We start from the raw sequence: 17,569 nt of genomic DNA, 5'->3' as shown, positions 1-17,569 counted from the left end.
CTGGACAGTACTCTGTCACATGGACAATGATTGTTAAGTAGGCCATGGTTAAATGTGTTTTGGTCATCATTTCAAAATTAATTATTGCATCTTTGAATTTCAGTGTAGGAAGTGAAATCCAGTGGGAAAAAGGAACATGTGCCAAGGACTCTCAGTCTTGTGTTATGTGCTGTCCTGTCCCAACCTTCCTGCTCCCAAGTCCCCACACAGCCACAGTTGCCACCTTGCTTGAGCACAAGTGTCCAGGTCTTGGAGCAGGGATCCCAGGCATCTTTGAGGGGCTGCACTGATACTTCACAAGTCCTGCACTCGAGAGTCATATTAAATAATAAATAAACAGCATGACAAATCTAGCTATTGTGAATGATTGTGCTTCTGAACTAGGGTCCTGTATTTTCATTTTGCACCGGACCCTACACACTATGTAGTCATAACTTAAGTCTTGTAGCAGTAAACAGTTCCAATAGAGGATTCTGAGCAACACACTTGGCTCCTCTATGGTGTTTCCCTATCTGTAAAATAAGAACACCAGTTCTTATTTCATTGGGTTTCTGTGAAGATTTTGAAGCTAATGTTGCTGAAAGCTCAGTCCTTGCCCCCAATGCCAATTCAATAATGAGGACACGGTGTTTGAGAAAAAGGAAAAAGAAGGTTTATTGCTTTGCTAGCAAAGGAGAAACACAGGGGACTCCTGTCCCAAAGGTTGTGATTCTGCCCATCAGGAGGAACAGGATGATTTTAAAGGAGCTCTTCAAAGGCTACATTCCAGGTGTGCCGTGAAAATGGGTCCCAGGAGGCCCTAAAGATGTGTTAACATGCACTTGTTAATTTGGGAAATAGTCATCTACAGAACCTCAGTAGGCATCTCCTTCCTACAGAGCACAGATAGCTCAGGGTAATTCTGTTCCCTGACCCAGGTTAGGGAGGGGGAGGGGGAGAACAGAAAAAGGAAAACTTGTCCCTTTTTAAAAAATAAGCCTCAACGCTATATTCAAAAGGGCAAGGGATCACTGTTACGCTAAGTCAAGTAAAGTGACTTAATTCATTTTACCTGTCAATAACTAATATAGTATCTAATTCAGACTTAAATCTGAATTATGTCTCTTTTGTCTGAAGACCAATACTTCAAAACGGACATTCTCACAGGCTGTAGCAAATTGGCATTCTGATTTTGCTTCAAAAGTTCACTTCACTTCAACTTGCTTTTATGTAAACCTTCCTAGGCTGTTCATAACATATCCACGACTCAGATTTATGGGAAAGAAAAGCTGTTCAGTTCTCATAATACGTGTTTGTTAAACGCGCAGGAATCTTCACATACCCTGGATAAAAATTTCGGAGCAAAACATCGGAAACACAAGTACTTGACCCTTTCACTAACGCTTTCACACACACACACACACACACACACACACACCCCACATACGTCAGGAAACAAAAACCAAGGCCCTTCCAACGCCAGGCTCCGTCCACAAGGGGACATAATCAAACCAGGTCATGAAAACATCAACACTCCCCGCGAACACGGCCTAGCAGAATTCACAGACAGCTCCGTTTCCATAGGAACACGCAATTCCGCCTCATCAGCCTCCGAGCCGGAAGTTGCTCTCCCTCAGTTCCGCTCCTCCCCCGCCCTGCGTCGCGTCGCTTTCTCTAGGCGTCAGCTCGCGGAGACGCGGAACGGTTTAGGGCGGAAGAGGCTGAGGTTGAGGGCGTGGTAAAGCCCCGCGGTGTGGCAGTCGGGGTTCACGTGCAGATAGCCGTGGATCTCTACCCCGGGACTTACCATGGCGCAGCCGGGATCTCTGAACCTCAACAACGAGGTGAGCGCCGAGGTCTGAGAACAGTGGGGCCAGTACTGGTTCTTTCACAACCAGCCATTCTGCGAATGTTCGGCGTGCGAGTAGTCGGGACTTGGTGGGAGGTGAAGGATGCGGCCTTTTGATGGACCCATGCGGGTTTCCATGAACTCGGAGAATGGCCAACGGTAACTCCCCTTCGGGATTTCTAGAAGTGTCAGCACAATGCCTGATCCGTAATAAATTCTCAGGACCCATTGCCTGCTTTTTATTGACGGTCGAAAATGAAGGGGAAAGATTAAGAATTGTAGCTTCTCGTAAGATATCGCTGATATTTAATGAGACCATGTACGCTTAGTGCCTCATTTCTTCCTCAGTTTACGGTCCCATTCCATTTACAGCCAAACCTTAAGGAGGAGTTATTTATACTTGGCTATTTCCATTAACCTTCTCTTGTTCGTTCTTTAATCTGGTTACCAAGTCTGCCACTTAGAGCAAGCTCAGAAAGCAAGGATCAGCAGGCAAATGGATGAAACTGGAGAATATCATGCTAAGTGAGATAAGCCAATCTCAAAAAACCAAAGGACGAATGATGTCGCCAATAAGTGGATGATGACACATAATGGGGGGTAGGAGGGGTTAGTGTTAGGGTTAGAGTTAGGGTTAGGGAGGGGGGCAAGAATGGAGGAAGGAAGGACTGTATAGAGGGAAAAGAGGGGTGGGAGAGGCGGTGGGGGGGAAGGGAAAAAATAACAGAATGAATCAAACAACATTACCCTATGTAAATTTATGATTACACAAATGGTATGCCTTTACGCCATGTACAAACAACATGTATCCCATTTGTTTACAATAAAAAAAAAAAAAGGATCAAATGAGGACCTCACAGCTAAATACAGCAGAAGTAGTATTTATCCCCTTATTCTGCGGATATGTGTCTGTTACGAGCAATTCATTGCTCAGATTAGAGTTGTGTAAAATGTACTTTATATTTTCTGTTAACCTATACCAGGCAGAAATGCTTAAGAAACACTCACCTATGATACAGTTTATAATTAGTGTCCCCCCCAAAAAAACTAATAGTGCAGATAAGTTTCCAAATAAGTCATATAGTGATATCTGTACTTGGTGTTTGAGGATCTTATACAGGAATTGCAGGTAGTGAAGGGGGAAGGAATTCCAGGCACAGGGACCAGTACAAGCTGGGAAGGGATGGTACCAAGAAACCCTACTCGGATAGAGAAGGCTTCACTGAGGAACTTGTGGGATAAAGTAGAAGATAAAACTAAACTATATTTTTGCTTTATTGCCAGATTGAATCTGGATTTCAGTAGGCAGAGTACAGAACATATTGAAGAGGGAAACTGAAACTTGTGATTTGTGCTGTTTTTTATTAGGTTTGGTGAGCTGTTTTCTGTTAGGTTACCTTTGAGATGTGAAGATCTTAAATCATTAAGATGCCCTTGGGAATTCACAGGAAATAGAAGTTACCTTCATGTTCAGTTTTAACTGACAGTTGTAATGATAGGAAATCAGTTCTATAAGGCTCTTTCTTTTTCCATTTGGCTAACTGCCAGGCCTCTTGAAAATAGTTAAAATTTGATCATTAGGAAGCCTTCACTAACTCACCTTAGTCTAGATTGATTTGTGTAATCCTTGTGCAGTCAGCGTTTTCTATTCTGGAAGCATCTGTTTCTGTCTTTGTTTATCTATTCTCTACAACATGTATGTTTTATGACTGAATGAATTTATCAAATCAGGAAGTTTACATGTCCCACACTAAAATTTAATGTGTTCCAATATGAAGGGGTTAATCAGGACAGAAAAAAAGTAGAGATGTAATGTTATTTAAAATTAATGAGGAAAAACTAAAAAAGAAAAAGCAAATGCAACCAAGCATTGCTTAATGATAGGAACAGTTCTACAAAATGCCATTAGGTGATTTTGTCCTTTTGTGAACGTAGAGTCACAAACTAAGACAGCTAGCTATGCTGTCATTATCAGTAGGTAATATAATTTTATGGCACTACCATCATATGTATAGCCCATTAAATTTCGGTTATGCAGCACATGTCTCTAGATTTATTACATAAAAATTGGAAAACATACCAAAGGAAACAACAAGGTCAACTAGTTAGAAAAAAAAAAAAAAAAGCAAATATGGCAGATAAAAGATTAATGCTATTTTTCTAAAACAACTCATGGAAATTAAGAGTAACTGTCATAGAAAAATGGGCAAACTTCTCCAAAAAAAATTATATTTGAATCACAGCCTCTAGTACAGGAGTTCCCTGTGATTCTCCTTCACTAGCAAAGCAATAAACCTTTTTCCTTTTCTCAAAACTGTGTCTTCGTTACTGGATTATCATGGGAGACAAGGACTGATCTTTCAGTAACAAATTTGGCACTCCAGGTGGGACCCAAGAGCAGTCCCCCCTCTAGCTTTCTTGGGCAGGCCTGGCTTCCCAAGGAACCCACTTCCATGCCGAGGACCCAAGTTGCCTGGCAGACTTGTTGAGAGTCAACTGTGGAGAGTTAGGAGACAGGTGAGTTTGCCTTGGGTTGAACCAGAGGAGCTCTTCCTGTGAGTAAAGGGAGGGACTGAGGGACCATCCCAGCAGTTCTTGAAGAAAAAAGCAGTTTTAGGGAACTCCCACCTTCTCTCCCTGAATTGTACAGGTTGCTCCATCCTGGTTCATTTTGGGAAAAAGGAAACTGAATTCAGTAAAGTCGTGACATCCTTGGCTACCTGGTAAATCCCTCAGTGTGCATGGGGAGACCCTTAATTCCACACCTCTGTTTTCTCTTTGTGGGGACATCTGTGGCACTACTTGTGTAGGAGTCATGGTTAAGTAGGACTTGAGAATCTAGGGATATTTATTCCTTTCCGGTCTCTTCTAGATTCTCATCTGTTTGTTGGCCTTGGATTTGGGAATTTCTTCTGGTTGACTGTCGTCTGTCAATTTAAAGGTTCCAGTCTGTTGTCCATGGTTTGGGGAAGCCTCTTTGGTTGAATGTCTCTGTTTCTTTTTTGTGCAATCTTGCATTTGGAGTTGGTGTCTCAGAGGTAAAGTAAGTTGAAGAAAGGGCCACCTATAGGCATAAGACTGTCTAAGATAATGTTTTACTATAATGATCTAGCTTTCGAATAATTTCTTAATTATTGTACAATCTTGCAGTTGAAGTTGGTCTATCAGAGGTAAAATAAATGGAAGAAATTTTATCTGTCAGCTATGATTTCAGGGATCCTTGCTGGTTTTCTGTTTCTTTTTTTGTATCTGCTACTGGCCCTTTAAGACAAGGGACTTGCCGGTTTGATCTTACCAGTAGACTCATGAGAAGAGAGATCTTGTCTGAATGGACCACCTACGGGTATAAGCCTGTCTAAGGGAAAGATGTTTTACTGTAACACAATCTGGCTTTTGAATGGTTTTTCTGAATTATTATATAATCTTGCTGATCTGAAGCTGATCTGTCTGGGGTAAAGTATATGGAAGAGATTCTGTATGTACAAGCATGTATGCAGTTGCATGATAAGGGGGTCTGAACAATCAGAAACTAAGTTGACGATGACAAAAGGTGTGCAGGATAGCAGGACACCAGAAGAAAGAGTTAAGAAAGATATAACTCTTTTAAACACAGTGCTGACACTGTCAATTCTGTTTTTCAGCCCGGCCCCAGGCAGATCTGTGACTGCAAATCATCTCATTGTTTGATCAAGAACACTAGCCCAAAGATGGGGGGAAAATATCCCAGAAAAACTGTCAGGGCTGTAGAAAAATGTGCAAAGAGAACCTGACCTCTGCCCTGCTATCCAACTCCTTTTGCCCATGGGGAATAGAGGCTGGTGGCCGCAAAAGATGTGACAGTAGGTTCCAGTACTGTTAGTTTATGACCTGGAGACAGGAGTAGTCTTCCCTTTTAAGATCTAACAGAATACCCCATTTGGTTGGGAGATATCCATCACTGGGGCGAAGCAATTCCTTCTATAACAGTATCCCATCAAACAAACAAAAATTATATTTGAAAAAGCTCGTTTACTAATTCTAATCTTTTCATTTTCTTCCATCACCACTATTGTCCTTTATTCAGATTATGTCTCCACAGCTAAATTGACTTTTCTCAAATTTCATCTGATCTCAGTACTACAGCTTGAGTGCTGTCTTCAAACTACATCATCACATCACTCATTTGCTTAAAACTCACTGGGTTGCTTTTGATAAAGACCAATCCAAACGAGGGCAATCTCTTCACTTTCTCTTACATACCTATCCCTTTGAATATCTGTACTTCACCTGCACAGACTTTTCTGTGCTACCTATTATAGCTCTCTACAGGTTCTTTGCAAATGCTGTTATTTTTACCTGAAACTGTTTTTCCTCTCGTTAATTCTATTTCATTTATTGCTTTTGCAGGGAAATTGTTCTTGGCTTTCATTTATCCCTTTTATAATTTGTAGCACCATTTCTTTTCAGTGTTTGAAATACTTTGTGTGTGTGTGTGCGTGTAAGATTTTATATCCCTTCTACCTGACTTTAAATTCATAGTCATCATAATATCCCTACTACCTATTTCGTTGAATATCTCATATCTTGATATCTTAATATCTCATGAAAATTTGATGTTGTATTTCCAAGGTTCTATAACTACCTTAAATATGTCCAAATTTGTTGTCTGTATGGGAAAAAGAGTCCATAGGTTTCTTCATGTGTTGGAAGGTTTATAAATCTCTTGTCTTTGAGATACTGGTAATTATAGTTGTCATTTTTTTCTAGGAATCCTTGTTTCATAATTTTTAATTTATTTTTTTCTTTTAAAAAGTTATTTGGCAAACTAACTTTATAATACATTAAATTTCCCAAGCTGTCTTTTGTGTAAAGCCTCCTTGCAAAGGCACTAATTATATTTTAATTTCCAGTGTCTTCTATTCTTAATAATTCTATTCTTACAAAAATTTTCCAAGGATAAAAATTTACTTTTACTTTTTTAAAAAAGTAGCATTACTTTTTACTGTATCATATGCTTATTTATTGAATGTTTTGTTGTCCTCAGTACTTTTTGTGGATTTCAAAGGGAGAATATTTAACTGTTTTGTTAGAGCAACTTCCCAAACATCTAATATAGGCCTAATCTACAATTAAAATATGCCTTAGCACAAGCAAGCTAGAATGGAATTACTTCTATTCATCTGTTTCTTTGGCCAACCTCATAATTAGGAGATTAAATGATCTGGCGTAGTACTTTAATTCCATAGGACCATGAGTCTTTATAGAAAATTGTCATTATTTTATTCTTTGATAGAAAATTATCAATATACTCATTAGAAAATTCCTACCCATTTCTTACAGTATATTAATTCCACCTCTATCCATGGTTTTTTTTTTGTGATTTCAGTTGCCTGAGATAACTGCAAACCTGAAAATATTAAATGTAAAGTTCCTGAAATAAACAATTCCTAAATATTAAGTTGCACACTGTTATGAGTAGAGTGATGAAAATTTGTGCTGAACTACCTAGAAAGTTAGATTATCCCTTTGTTGAGTGTTTCCACATTGTACATGCTTCTAACTCATGGGGCCCTCTTGGTTATTATATTGACTTACAGTATCACAGTACTTATGTTCAAATAACCCTTATTTTACTTAGTAATAACCATAAAGTCCAGCATTTTTACATGTTATAATTGTTCTACTTTATTATAGTTATTTTGTTAATCTATTCTGGGTCTGATTTATAAATCAAAATGAATACACATTTATCATAGATTGCTACATATAGAAGAAAAATTGATACTGTCCACAGTTTCACACATCCTCTGCAGGTCTTGGAACATACATCCCTTTAATGTGGGTGGGGGAATATAAAGGTAGGAACTAAAATGCCAAAAAACAAAATGATTTTTCTTTTTCTTTCATGTTTTGTGAAAGATAAGAATGTCAAGAACCCTGTTTGTATGTTTTTATAAAGTTACAAAACTCATATGTTCTAATCCGATGCATAGTATTTTTTAATAATTTATTCAGAAATAGTAGATTAGGGTCTGTCCATAAGAAGAGAACCAGTTTGTGCTTGGTTGTTAAATGATTCTGGTAAATTTGGCTAGGTGGCAGTACATGCTCAATAATGGTCGTTAGAATTACTAAGGAGTCTAGATTTCTTTTTTTATATTGTTGCTCATCAGAAATAAAAACTATAATTCAACAATAAGTTATCAATCCAAATGGCCAAATTAAACTCCTCTTCATGAAACTACAATAAATTGTACTAATCATGAAATACTTTAAATGTGAAAAATATTATAACAAACACCCTGGTAATCCATTTGCTGTATTTAGTGTAGTTATCAGTATTCAGCCATTTTAATGTTTAATTCCACTCACTTTCTATTCTACTTGAGAAATAATATTACTCTCTTGATGTGTTTTTCTGATTTATACATTTCATAATTTTATAACAGGTATCTGTACCTAGTGTACAGTATGGTATACTTTTAAACTTTATGTGATATTGTATTACATAAATGTGGTATCATATACATCATTATATATTACTTTTTTCACAAAACAAACATTTTTATGGTTTATACATGATAATACATGCAAATTTCTAGCATTTATTTAAAATACTATGTTGTTGGATGCTTTTATATAATATTTTGTCTTTTAGGCAACATTTTTTAAAATGCTGCAATGAAAAATTGTGCTAACCTTTTTCTGTTGGTGGATGTATGTTTTCTAGATAGATTCCTAGAAGTAGGATTTTTGCTAAATATTGCAAGAGTTTCCTTTAGAAGGAAAAACAGTTTGCATTTCTACCAGCAGTGCATGACAGTGCCTGTTTTCTCACAGCCTCATAACAGTATGCCTTGTCATTTTTAAAAAAAATTTGCCAGTCTAATACATGAGAAATGGGTAACCAGAAGTTTTAACGTATTTTAATATGTATAGCTATACTTAGATTTTCCTAATAAACTTGAGTTTTTGTTACAGGTTAACCAAATACATGATATAGTCAGTATATCACCAAAAGAAGCTTACTAGTTGATTGGCTAGCAAATAACAAGCCGAGAGTCAGTGCAAAAGACTTAATTTTGCCTATGGACCAGTCTGCTGTCAACTTTGTATATTAGAAACTCAGTATCATTGTTACCCCAAAATTATAACTCATTCTCTCAAAAACAAATTCACATTGAACATGAACTTATGAAACTCTATAAATGAGAATCATAATTTATTTAAAAAGTACATCTAATGCAGATAGTTATACATTTTAAAACATGATTTTCCTGTCTACAGAACATCATCAGCTGGTTGAAGTGTAGAACTACAGAAGTGGGTTTTGATGCATAATTCAGTGTTGAGCCAAGATACAACTGTTCTTCTAATTGAGTTACTACATGACAGATTGGATTTTTTAAGTCTCAGAGTTAGAGAATTCTTTCTTTGGAATTTCCTTGAGTTGGGCATTGCCATCTTTTGACTCTTCCTGGTTTCTTGTGTTTCAGTTGGCTTTTTATTTTTAGTTTTACTTTTAGTACTGGAGATTGAATGCAGGGCTTCTGAGTTACATCCTCAGTCCTTTTATTTATTTATTTATTTTTTACTTTTTTATGAGACAGAATCTCCCTAAATTGCTGAGGTAGGCTTCAAACTTAGAATTCTAATTCTCCTGCTTTAGCCTCCCAAATCACTGGGATCACAGGCAAGTGCCACATGCTCGACTTTGAATTGACTTTTTATTCTGCCCATGTGGTCATTTCCCAACAGGTTTATTAAGTTTCACTTTATTTATCGTCATATTTTTATACTGTTTAGTTATCCATGCTGCCCTATTTTTAGGTTTTACCATATTAGCTCTGAGGGCATCTGTATGCCTAAGTTCCAGGTGATATCTCACCTTCAGCACATGTACATTCTTTGATGTAAGTTTTAAGTCATTTTCTTCCTATCGTATAGATGATCTAAAATTCATGCTCTTGGTGTTTGACATCCCTCAGTGCAATTTATCACTCTTGCTGATAACCTGCAGATTTTTCCTTCATTGTCTCTAAACACATCCTTTTCACTTTTCTTTCATTTTGTTTTTTCTTTGCAGCATATTTCATTTCCATCACTATGCCTCTATTTTCTTGCTCATTTTATTCCTCTGTCCCTTCCAAACAACATAATTTTTTTCACAATTCTAACAATGATGGGTTTGCTTACTTTTGGTTAGAGAATTTGCCAAGTGTGCTTCCCTTAAGCAGTGTATTGGCCTTTCGGCAATGTTGGGTGTTTTAGGTCTGTTGACTTCTGGGTTCTGTCAACCAACTTCGTAGTTCCTGGGTGATAAATAAATTGGCAAGCTTTAAAAGCCTAACTCAAAGACTGCTAGTATCAGTTTTGCAAAAGTAAAACTGCATTTGGAGTGGGCACTTCTGGGAAAAATAAAAATTTTATTCCATTTTTCACGTAAAGTAAATATATTATTTTTCATATATTAAACTTTGCAAATTTGTTACTGCTTGTACACAAATACTGAGAAAGTGAAGCTTGGAAAGCATTTTTGGGGGGTATTGGCATGAAACTAAGTATATGAAGCATTCTCATTGCATTTAGAATTTCCTTATCTAGAAATAGCAAACATAGTACTTCTTAAATTGGAATTTTAAAATTGGAGACTAGCTTTCCCATGACTGGAATATAACCAAGGACCAACTCTGCTACTGCAGTTTATTAAGTTTGGTTAACAGTAGTTAGTAAATGACATATTATCATCTTAACCTCCTCCAAAATTTAGCCATTAGAAACATTTTCTACAGTGTTTTAATACATAATTGTCACTTATTTATTTTATAAATGACTTATTTTTTAAAAAGAATATCATAAACCTCTTATAGTTCTACTTATGCATGGAGCATTTCCTTGATTCACTTAAACCTTGTCTAAAAGACTCTTCATTTATGTAAAGTGCGATTTTTTTTTTTTGCCTAAATAGATCTAACTTTGAAAGAAATATGAAAGATGTTAATATGTTTAGTGGGAAAGCAACCCTGATTAATGCTGTGTTCTTTTATTATGTATTTGAAACAATAAATGACAAATGAGTATTGCTACATTTCTGGCTGTTTATTTAACAAATATTTATTGAACATACATTGCATGTCATGTACTGTTTGAGGTATTAAGATGCATTGTTCAACTAAACCAGATACTTGACTTTCATGGAATGTGAAACCTATAGTGGGGAAGACACACTACACATAATAAGATTAAAAATAAAATATTAAAAGTTATGATAAGTTCTAGAGGTCTGGATACTCCTAAGTTCTATAATGGGATGTTTTTGACACCCTCAGGGAAGCCAGAAAAATGTCCTCAAAAATGGCATGTTAAGACAGATCATGATAAACAGATGTTAATCCAATCTGGAAAGAGATCTTTCCTCCTCTAAAGGGTAGATGTGGAGGCTTTGTAGTAATATGAGCATGGTGAGGACAAGGAACTAAAAGAATACCCATGCTAAGATCAATTGAAAACCATTGAAGAGAGTTTCAGGTATGATTTCATATCTATGTTATAAATTTTATTCTGACTACATTGTGTTTAAGTGATTGGAGAAGGACAAGAATCAGCTTACATAATCCTATTAACAGTAACTCAGCTAAGATTGCTAAGAGACCAAATATGGAGGGGGTGTACAATTTGGAAGATAATTAGGAGATAAATAAATAGGACTTAGTTGTAGATTCATTGTGAGGAATTTGGGAAGGATACCTGTAATGAACTCTAGGTTAATCATTAAAAGTCATTTCTCTGAAATATGAAACACCATGAAAGGATCCAGTTAAGGATAAAGACCATGGGTTTCATTGTGCATTTCAAGTGATTTGGGGACTACTCAAAAAGAAGTGTCAAGGCAGCCAGTTGCACCTTTAGGTCTGGAGCTAAAAAGAGAGTTTATAACTGAAGGTAAAAATTTTGGAATCATCTTTGTTTAGGTGGCAAATTAAACCAGTATTCATACATAAGATTAATACATTAAAATTAAATGGTATGTCATGAAAAAAAGAATTGGCCTAGAACTGTCCCTTGAAGTCATTAACATTTCATAGCTGGGTAGAACTGGGTGAGTCTTCAAAGAACACCAAGATGGTGTGGCTAGAGAGGAAGGAGGAAAACCAGAAGAGATTTCTGTCATAGAAACCAAGAGAATATTCCAAAGGAGGAGGAAGTGGCCAACAATATCAAATGCTTCTGAGATTTCAAGTGAGACATAGTCTAAAAAATCCCCCTTGGATTTTAGGACTTTTGGAAGTCACTGGTGTCCTAAGTGGACTGATGTGAACACATATCAAACTGAAATTGTGTGGCAATCATAAATGGAGATGATGAATTTGGACATTTCCTAAAAGCTCGACTCTACAGGCAATTAGAGCAGGGTGCTCCTGGTGAACTTGGCATTGTGAATGTTTTGTCTTATTAAAGGGGCAGTCCTTCAGCATTTCTTTTTTTTGAAAATGATGCATTTGGGTTTTTAAAAAACTGTGGAAAACAAATCTGAAGAGCAGCAGAATGGCAGTGCTAGAATAGATCAGTAATCCCTGTTAAAAGTTCTAGGAAGGCAGAAGAGGATAGACTCCAAAAGCAGTTAAAAGATTAACCTTAAGTGTGTGTAGGTCTTACCTTATTTCGTAGTTGACTAATAAAGGAGGATGGTGATATAAGTTAATGCTTATTCATGGTAATAGAAAGTTGATGGTTTCCAAATGATGTTTATTTTCTCCGTGAATTTTAAAGAAGAGTAAAGCAAAGAGACCAGAGGTTTTAGGAGAGGGGTTGAAAATTAAAAAAAAAAAAAAAAAAGTTTAAAATAGTTGTAGAGTGAACTGACCAGGAAAAAAAAATGTGATGAGATTGATAGGAAATGTAAAGGTCAATTTGAGGTTAGTTATGATAAATGTATAGTAGACAGAATGTTGCAAGTATCTCCTATTAGGGTGAGGTCATGAAGAACTCAGAATGTTATTTTCATTCAAGAGTAAGTTTTATTTGCCAGAGGAACAGAAGTTTGAAATACTGTCAAATGTAGATCATGTACCTAAACTGGATAAAATGAGGAAAATCTAAAAAGGATTAGTCATTGAAAAGAAAGTTTAAGGATCTGTGGACTAGTGGTCCTAATGAATTCAAAGATGGTTGTGGTAGGTGGAGTTGAACAAGCAAAGTAATAGCAAAAGTTGTGATCACTTTGTGAAATATTTGAGTTAGTGATTTTAGAAGTGGCCATAGAAGTGGGTGGATGAAATGGAATAGATTAGGTCATTATAAAAAGAAAAGTCAAAAGATGAGGATATAGTACTGATAGATTATTCAAGAAGAAAGGTATATCAACCAGAATAATGGCAAACCAGAATGGAAAAAAGTTCTAAGTTGGTTGCCAGTATCATAAAAGAAAAGGGTTGGGCCAAAGGTGGGGATGTTATTAATTGGAAGTAAGAGGTGTCATAGCCAAATTCAAGTGCATTGAAGAAACAAGATGATGTTGATATTGTTAAACTTTTGTAAGAAGAATATGAGGAATTGTATATCTTAGGCACTCTTGCAAGGAGTAGAAAATGCTATTTAAATATTGTATTGCAAGGTTTCTGATATTGGGAACTCACAGTCTATAGAAAAAAAGACATCTGTCTGAGCAGTTATTGACAGTAGTTTCAGTAACAATTTACGTAGTATGTAAGGACCCCAGAGATGGAGAGGTTATCTCTTAACTGAAGAAGTCATTGAAGGTGTCATAACAAAGACTGTACTGGAACTGAATTTTATGTAGTTCTAAAATTTAAAAAAGAGAAGAACATCCCAGGAGAAATTATAAAATGTGTGACTCTTTTTGGTTTTGGTATCAGGAATTGAACCCAAGGGCACTTAACCTCTGAGCCACATCCCCATCCCTTTTTGTTTTTTTTATTTTTAGACAGGGTCTTGCTAAGTTGCTAGGACCTCCTTAAGATGTTGAGTTGCCTTTGAACTCCCAGTCCTCTTGCCTCAGCTTCCCAAGCTGCTGGGATATAGGTGTATGCCACCACCCCCAGCTAGATGTGACTCTTAAACGTAATAACATGCCACTGTACTATTATAAAACGTTCTTCATGACTAGAATATTTTATGTTCTTGAACTATCATTCTCTTATCATTGTCTAATGAGGTGACTTAAAAGTATGTATCTTTGTGTGTATGCATGTGCCTACACAAAATGTGTCTTTGTGTTTACGGGTTTCTTTTAGAATTATGCTTGAAATAATTTATTACTAAAGAAAAAGAACAAGAGGTACCTTCTAAATAATAAAATTGCTTTTACATATTTACTTTTGTTAATTCAAAATTATTAAATCAGTTTCCTACCATTATGTTTTTTATGTATTGCATATTTAAAATTTATTTTTATTGGTGCATTGTAATTATACACAGTAGTAGGATTCATTATGCCATATTTGTACATGCACATAATTGAATCAATCTTATTCCCCAGTACTTTCCCTTTCCTTCTCATATTCTCTCCCCCTCATCTTCTTAGTCTACTTACTAATTTCCCTTCTATTTTCTTATTTTTATCATCATGATTTTAATTTTTAAGAATTAAAAATATGTGTATATAAGCTGGATTCATTGTGATATTTTCATACATGGACATTTCATTATTTAATTGATTTCATTCCCCAGTATTTCCCTCATGTACCCCTCCTCTTTCCCTCTTGATACCTTTCCTCTACTCTGTTAATCTTCTCTTTTTTGTGGGATCCACTTTTATTTCTATTCTTCTTTATAAGAGAAAAATGCAACCCTTCCCTTTCTGAGTCTAGCTTATTTCACATAGTGATTTTCTCTAGTTTTACTTTAAACCACAAGAATACAAAGAGGATTAATATGACGGTCTCTGATCGCAGAGAACTCATGGTCTGTTATGTTCCAAGTCCAAGAAGATATAAGTGTAACATTAAAATAGTAATTTCTGAGAATACTCTGCCTTTTTAATTTTGACTTTCTTTCTCAAAGGTTGTGAAGATGAGAAAAGAAGTGAAGAGAATCCGAGTTTTGGTGATTCGAAAACTTGTCAGAAGTGTTGGCAGACTGAAGTCAAAAAAGTTAGTCATTTGAAGTGATGATCCTGTGCCTCATAAATGTCAAAATTTGTTTTATTTGATATTTATAAAATTTGAGGCTGAAACCTAGAGAAATAATTAAATATCTTACTCATTTATTACTGTTTTATATGTAGAGATGATATGAGTTAGATAGAATGTGCTGTGTCAGCATGTCCTCCTGAGGTTAGGACCATGTTTGTTTAAGGCATAGATTGAATTCTTCTGATGTTTGTTAAAAATTCTTCTTTTAGTCTTTTCAGAATAAAATTCTTTTAGGGTTATTTATGTGTTTTATGTTATTAAAATCATGTTAAGAAGTTGAAAAAAGTTGAAAGTCTAGAAATATCTTAAAGTGGTTATGAAGATTTTATATCACTTTTCTTGAATGTTAAGTAATTTGAAATCTTCAGTTCCTTGTGGAAGTGTTTATTATCTTATTGTGTACCATGTAATTTTTTGAAAAAAGAATATTTTGTATTTTCAATATCACTAGTGTTATTGAAAAAGTATTTTATGGGCAAACTATGGATCATTAATATAACACCAGGGCAATGCTTCTTTTGCCAGGTTCAGATACTTGGATTTGTTTATGATATTGGGATGTATGTTGGGAGAAAGAAGAGGTAGTAGAATAGAAGGTGGAGTGTTTGTCATTTAGAGATTTAATAGGCTTTTCTTAAAGAAATGAAAATACTTTTCATGATGATATATCTCAAAAATTAATGTTTTCCCTCGTTTTGTGTTATATTTTTTGCAGGGGTACTGAAGATGCGCTATTAAAAAACCAAAGACGGGCACAACGATTACTTGAAGAAATCCATGCCATGAAGGTCAGTACTGTGAGTGTGAGTGTGGGTATGTGTTTCTGTGTCTCCTATCAACTCACACTTTCTATATGTATAGTATTAATTTATTTGAATATTCCTCAGGGCTTATTTGTATGGGTCTGTTTGTGAAGCATGTAACACATTTTGAAAATTATAATATTTTTAATCTTGTATTTTCCATGGTTTTTTAACTGAATTTGTTAAAGTGCTAGACTAATTTAAGTCAAAACTATCAAACTAATGTATGCTTAATTATGCCTCATGAGTGAGGGCTTTATTTTTACTATCACTTAAGGCATGTAGTCTAAATTAAGTTCTAGAATTAAAATGTTCATGCTCTTTGGGAATGTGGATGGTGATGTTGGTGGCTGACATCATACTTTGCCTTTTGCCAACTCAATAAATTTTTATGTGGTTCTGTCAGCATTTTATTCAGTTCTGTAGTAACTTAAAATAAAATTACTGTTAGTTCAACATGATTCATTTTTTTTTTCAACTGGACTCTTCACTAGCTTAATTTTTAGGTCTTCTCCATGCTCTTACTTTATAGAAACTTTCATTTCCCAAATGACATACCATTAAATGTCTGGGAGACTGTTTTATTGCAGAACTTAAAAACAACATTTGGTACTACCAATTATCTTAATTGCAGGGTAATTTTGCATGTATGTTTGACTGTTATAATTTGGTATAACTTCCAAGTTTGAGGTAGATAAAAGCAAGAGCATTCTCTAACAGTATTTTAATTGAGGTAGATTATCAAAGCTTCTCACCCTTTCTTCCTTTTAAGAGGGTGGCGAAGTGTTGCATAGGATGAAGTTATCCAGTTAATCTGAATAAAAAGTTTTGGAAAGTACTCTTCAATATGAATATATTTATTTCTATTATTTATTCCTTCCTCCCCATAGGAAATTCATGTAATTCATTTGATATGTATTTTCTTTCTCAAAGTAATAATCCCCTTTTATATAGTCATTCGGGGCAGGGGGGACCTTGCAAATCATTTTTCTTTCTTTGTACACTTTTTTTTCTTAATTCTCTTAAAACAAAAAAGTCTGGAGATTTTTACTTTGAGGATAGTGCTAAGGTAGGACGTGATGAACTAGTTCTCACTTCCATTTCTTTTAACCAACGTGCTACTAAATTATACTGCCTACCTAAAATTTTCCCTGTAATATCTTTCATTTTTGTACTCCTAAATTACAGTTTTTGAGCTACTATATAATTGATGTTTTTATTTTGTGATGGAAAGAAAGCCATAAATACAAGTTTATATGTAGGTTGTGAAGAGTTTGAGAACAAAAGATTTCTCATTAATCATTAGAATACTTCCCTTTTTTAACTCTCAGTAATTTGATTTAGCTCATTAGAACGGAAAGTTTTCCTATTTGATCTTTACATAAAGCTTGTTTTCTGTCTCATCAGCAAAGGGAAATCAGACCCAGTGATAAAAGTTCATTTGTTTAGAAGATTGCGATGTCACTATCATAGGTTGTTTTTCTGTTTTTCCCTGGGTATAAGACCACTGTGGACTTGGTGGTCTTGTAGTAAGCTAAAATTCATAGCCAGTATATTTCTTAAAGACATAAAATGTATAGTATGTATACTTCTTGAGTTTATGGCAGGGATTTGGGTGGTCTGAGTTTGCTAATCTGACTTCAGCTTATTTTGTAATGCTCTTTAAACACTGGATTAAACTTAAATATAAAAAGCAGAATAAAAAGAACACCAGAAAGACTATAGGTTTGCTTTTCTTACTGAATTTCATTCTGTATGGTTCATTTTCAAAACTGTTCTTTTCTAAAAGAAACAAATACATTTAG

General features: G+C 35.3%; 1 protein-coding gene across 1 annotated transcript in view; it reads left to right on the top strand.

Moving 5' to 3' along the window:
• The first annotated feature begins 1,680 nt into the window (after positions 1-1,680).
• Positions 1,681-17,569, top strand: part of Srfbp1 (serum response factor binding protein 1) — a 61,120-nt gene continuing 45,231 nt past the window's right edge. The window contains 3 exon segments of the mRNA XM_047555987.1: positions 1,681-1,823; positions 14,831-14,919; positions 15,677-15,749. Of these exon segments, the coding sequence (XP_047411943.1) occupies positions 1,788-1,823; positions 14,831-14,919; positions 15,677-15,749 (198 nt within the window). The 5' untranslated portion in view covers positions 1,681-1,787.

Source organism: Sciurus carolinensis, chromosome 6 (genome assembly GCF_902686445.1).
Source record: "Sciurus carolinensis chromosome 6, mSciCar1.2, whole genome shotgun sequence".
NCBI classification, from domain to species: Eukaryota; Metazoa; Chordata; class Mammalia; order Rodentia; family Sciuridae; genus Sciurus; species Sciurus carolinensis.
The sequence above is the reverse complement of the archived record's forward strand: the minus strand, read 5'-3'. Positions and strand labels throughout refer to the sequence as shown.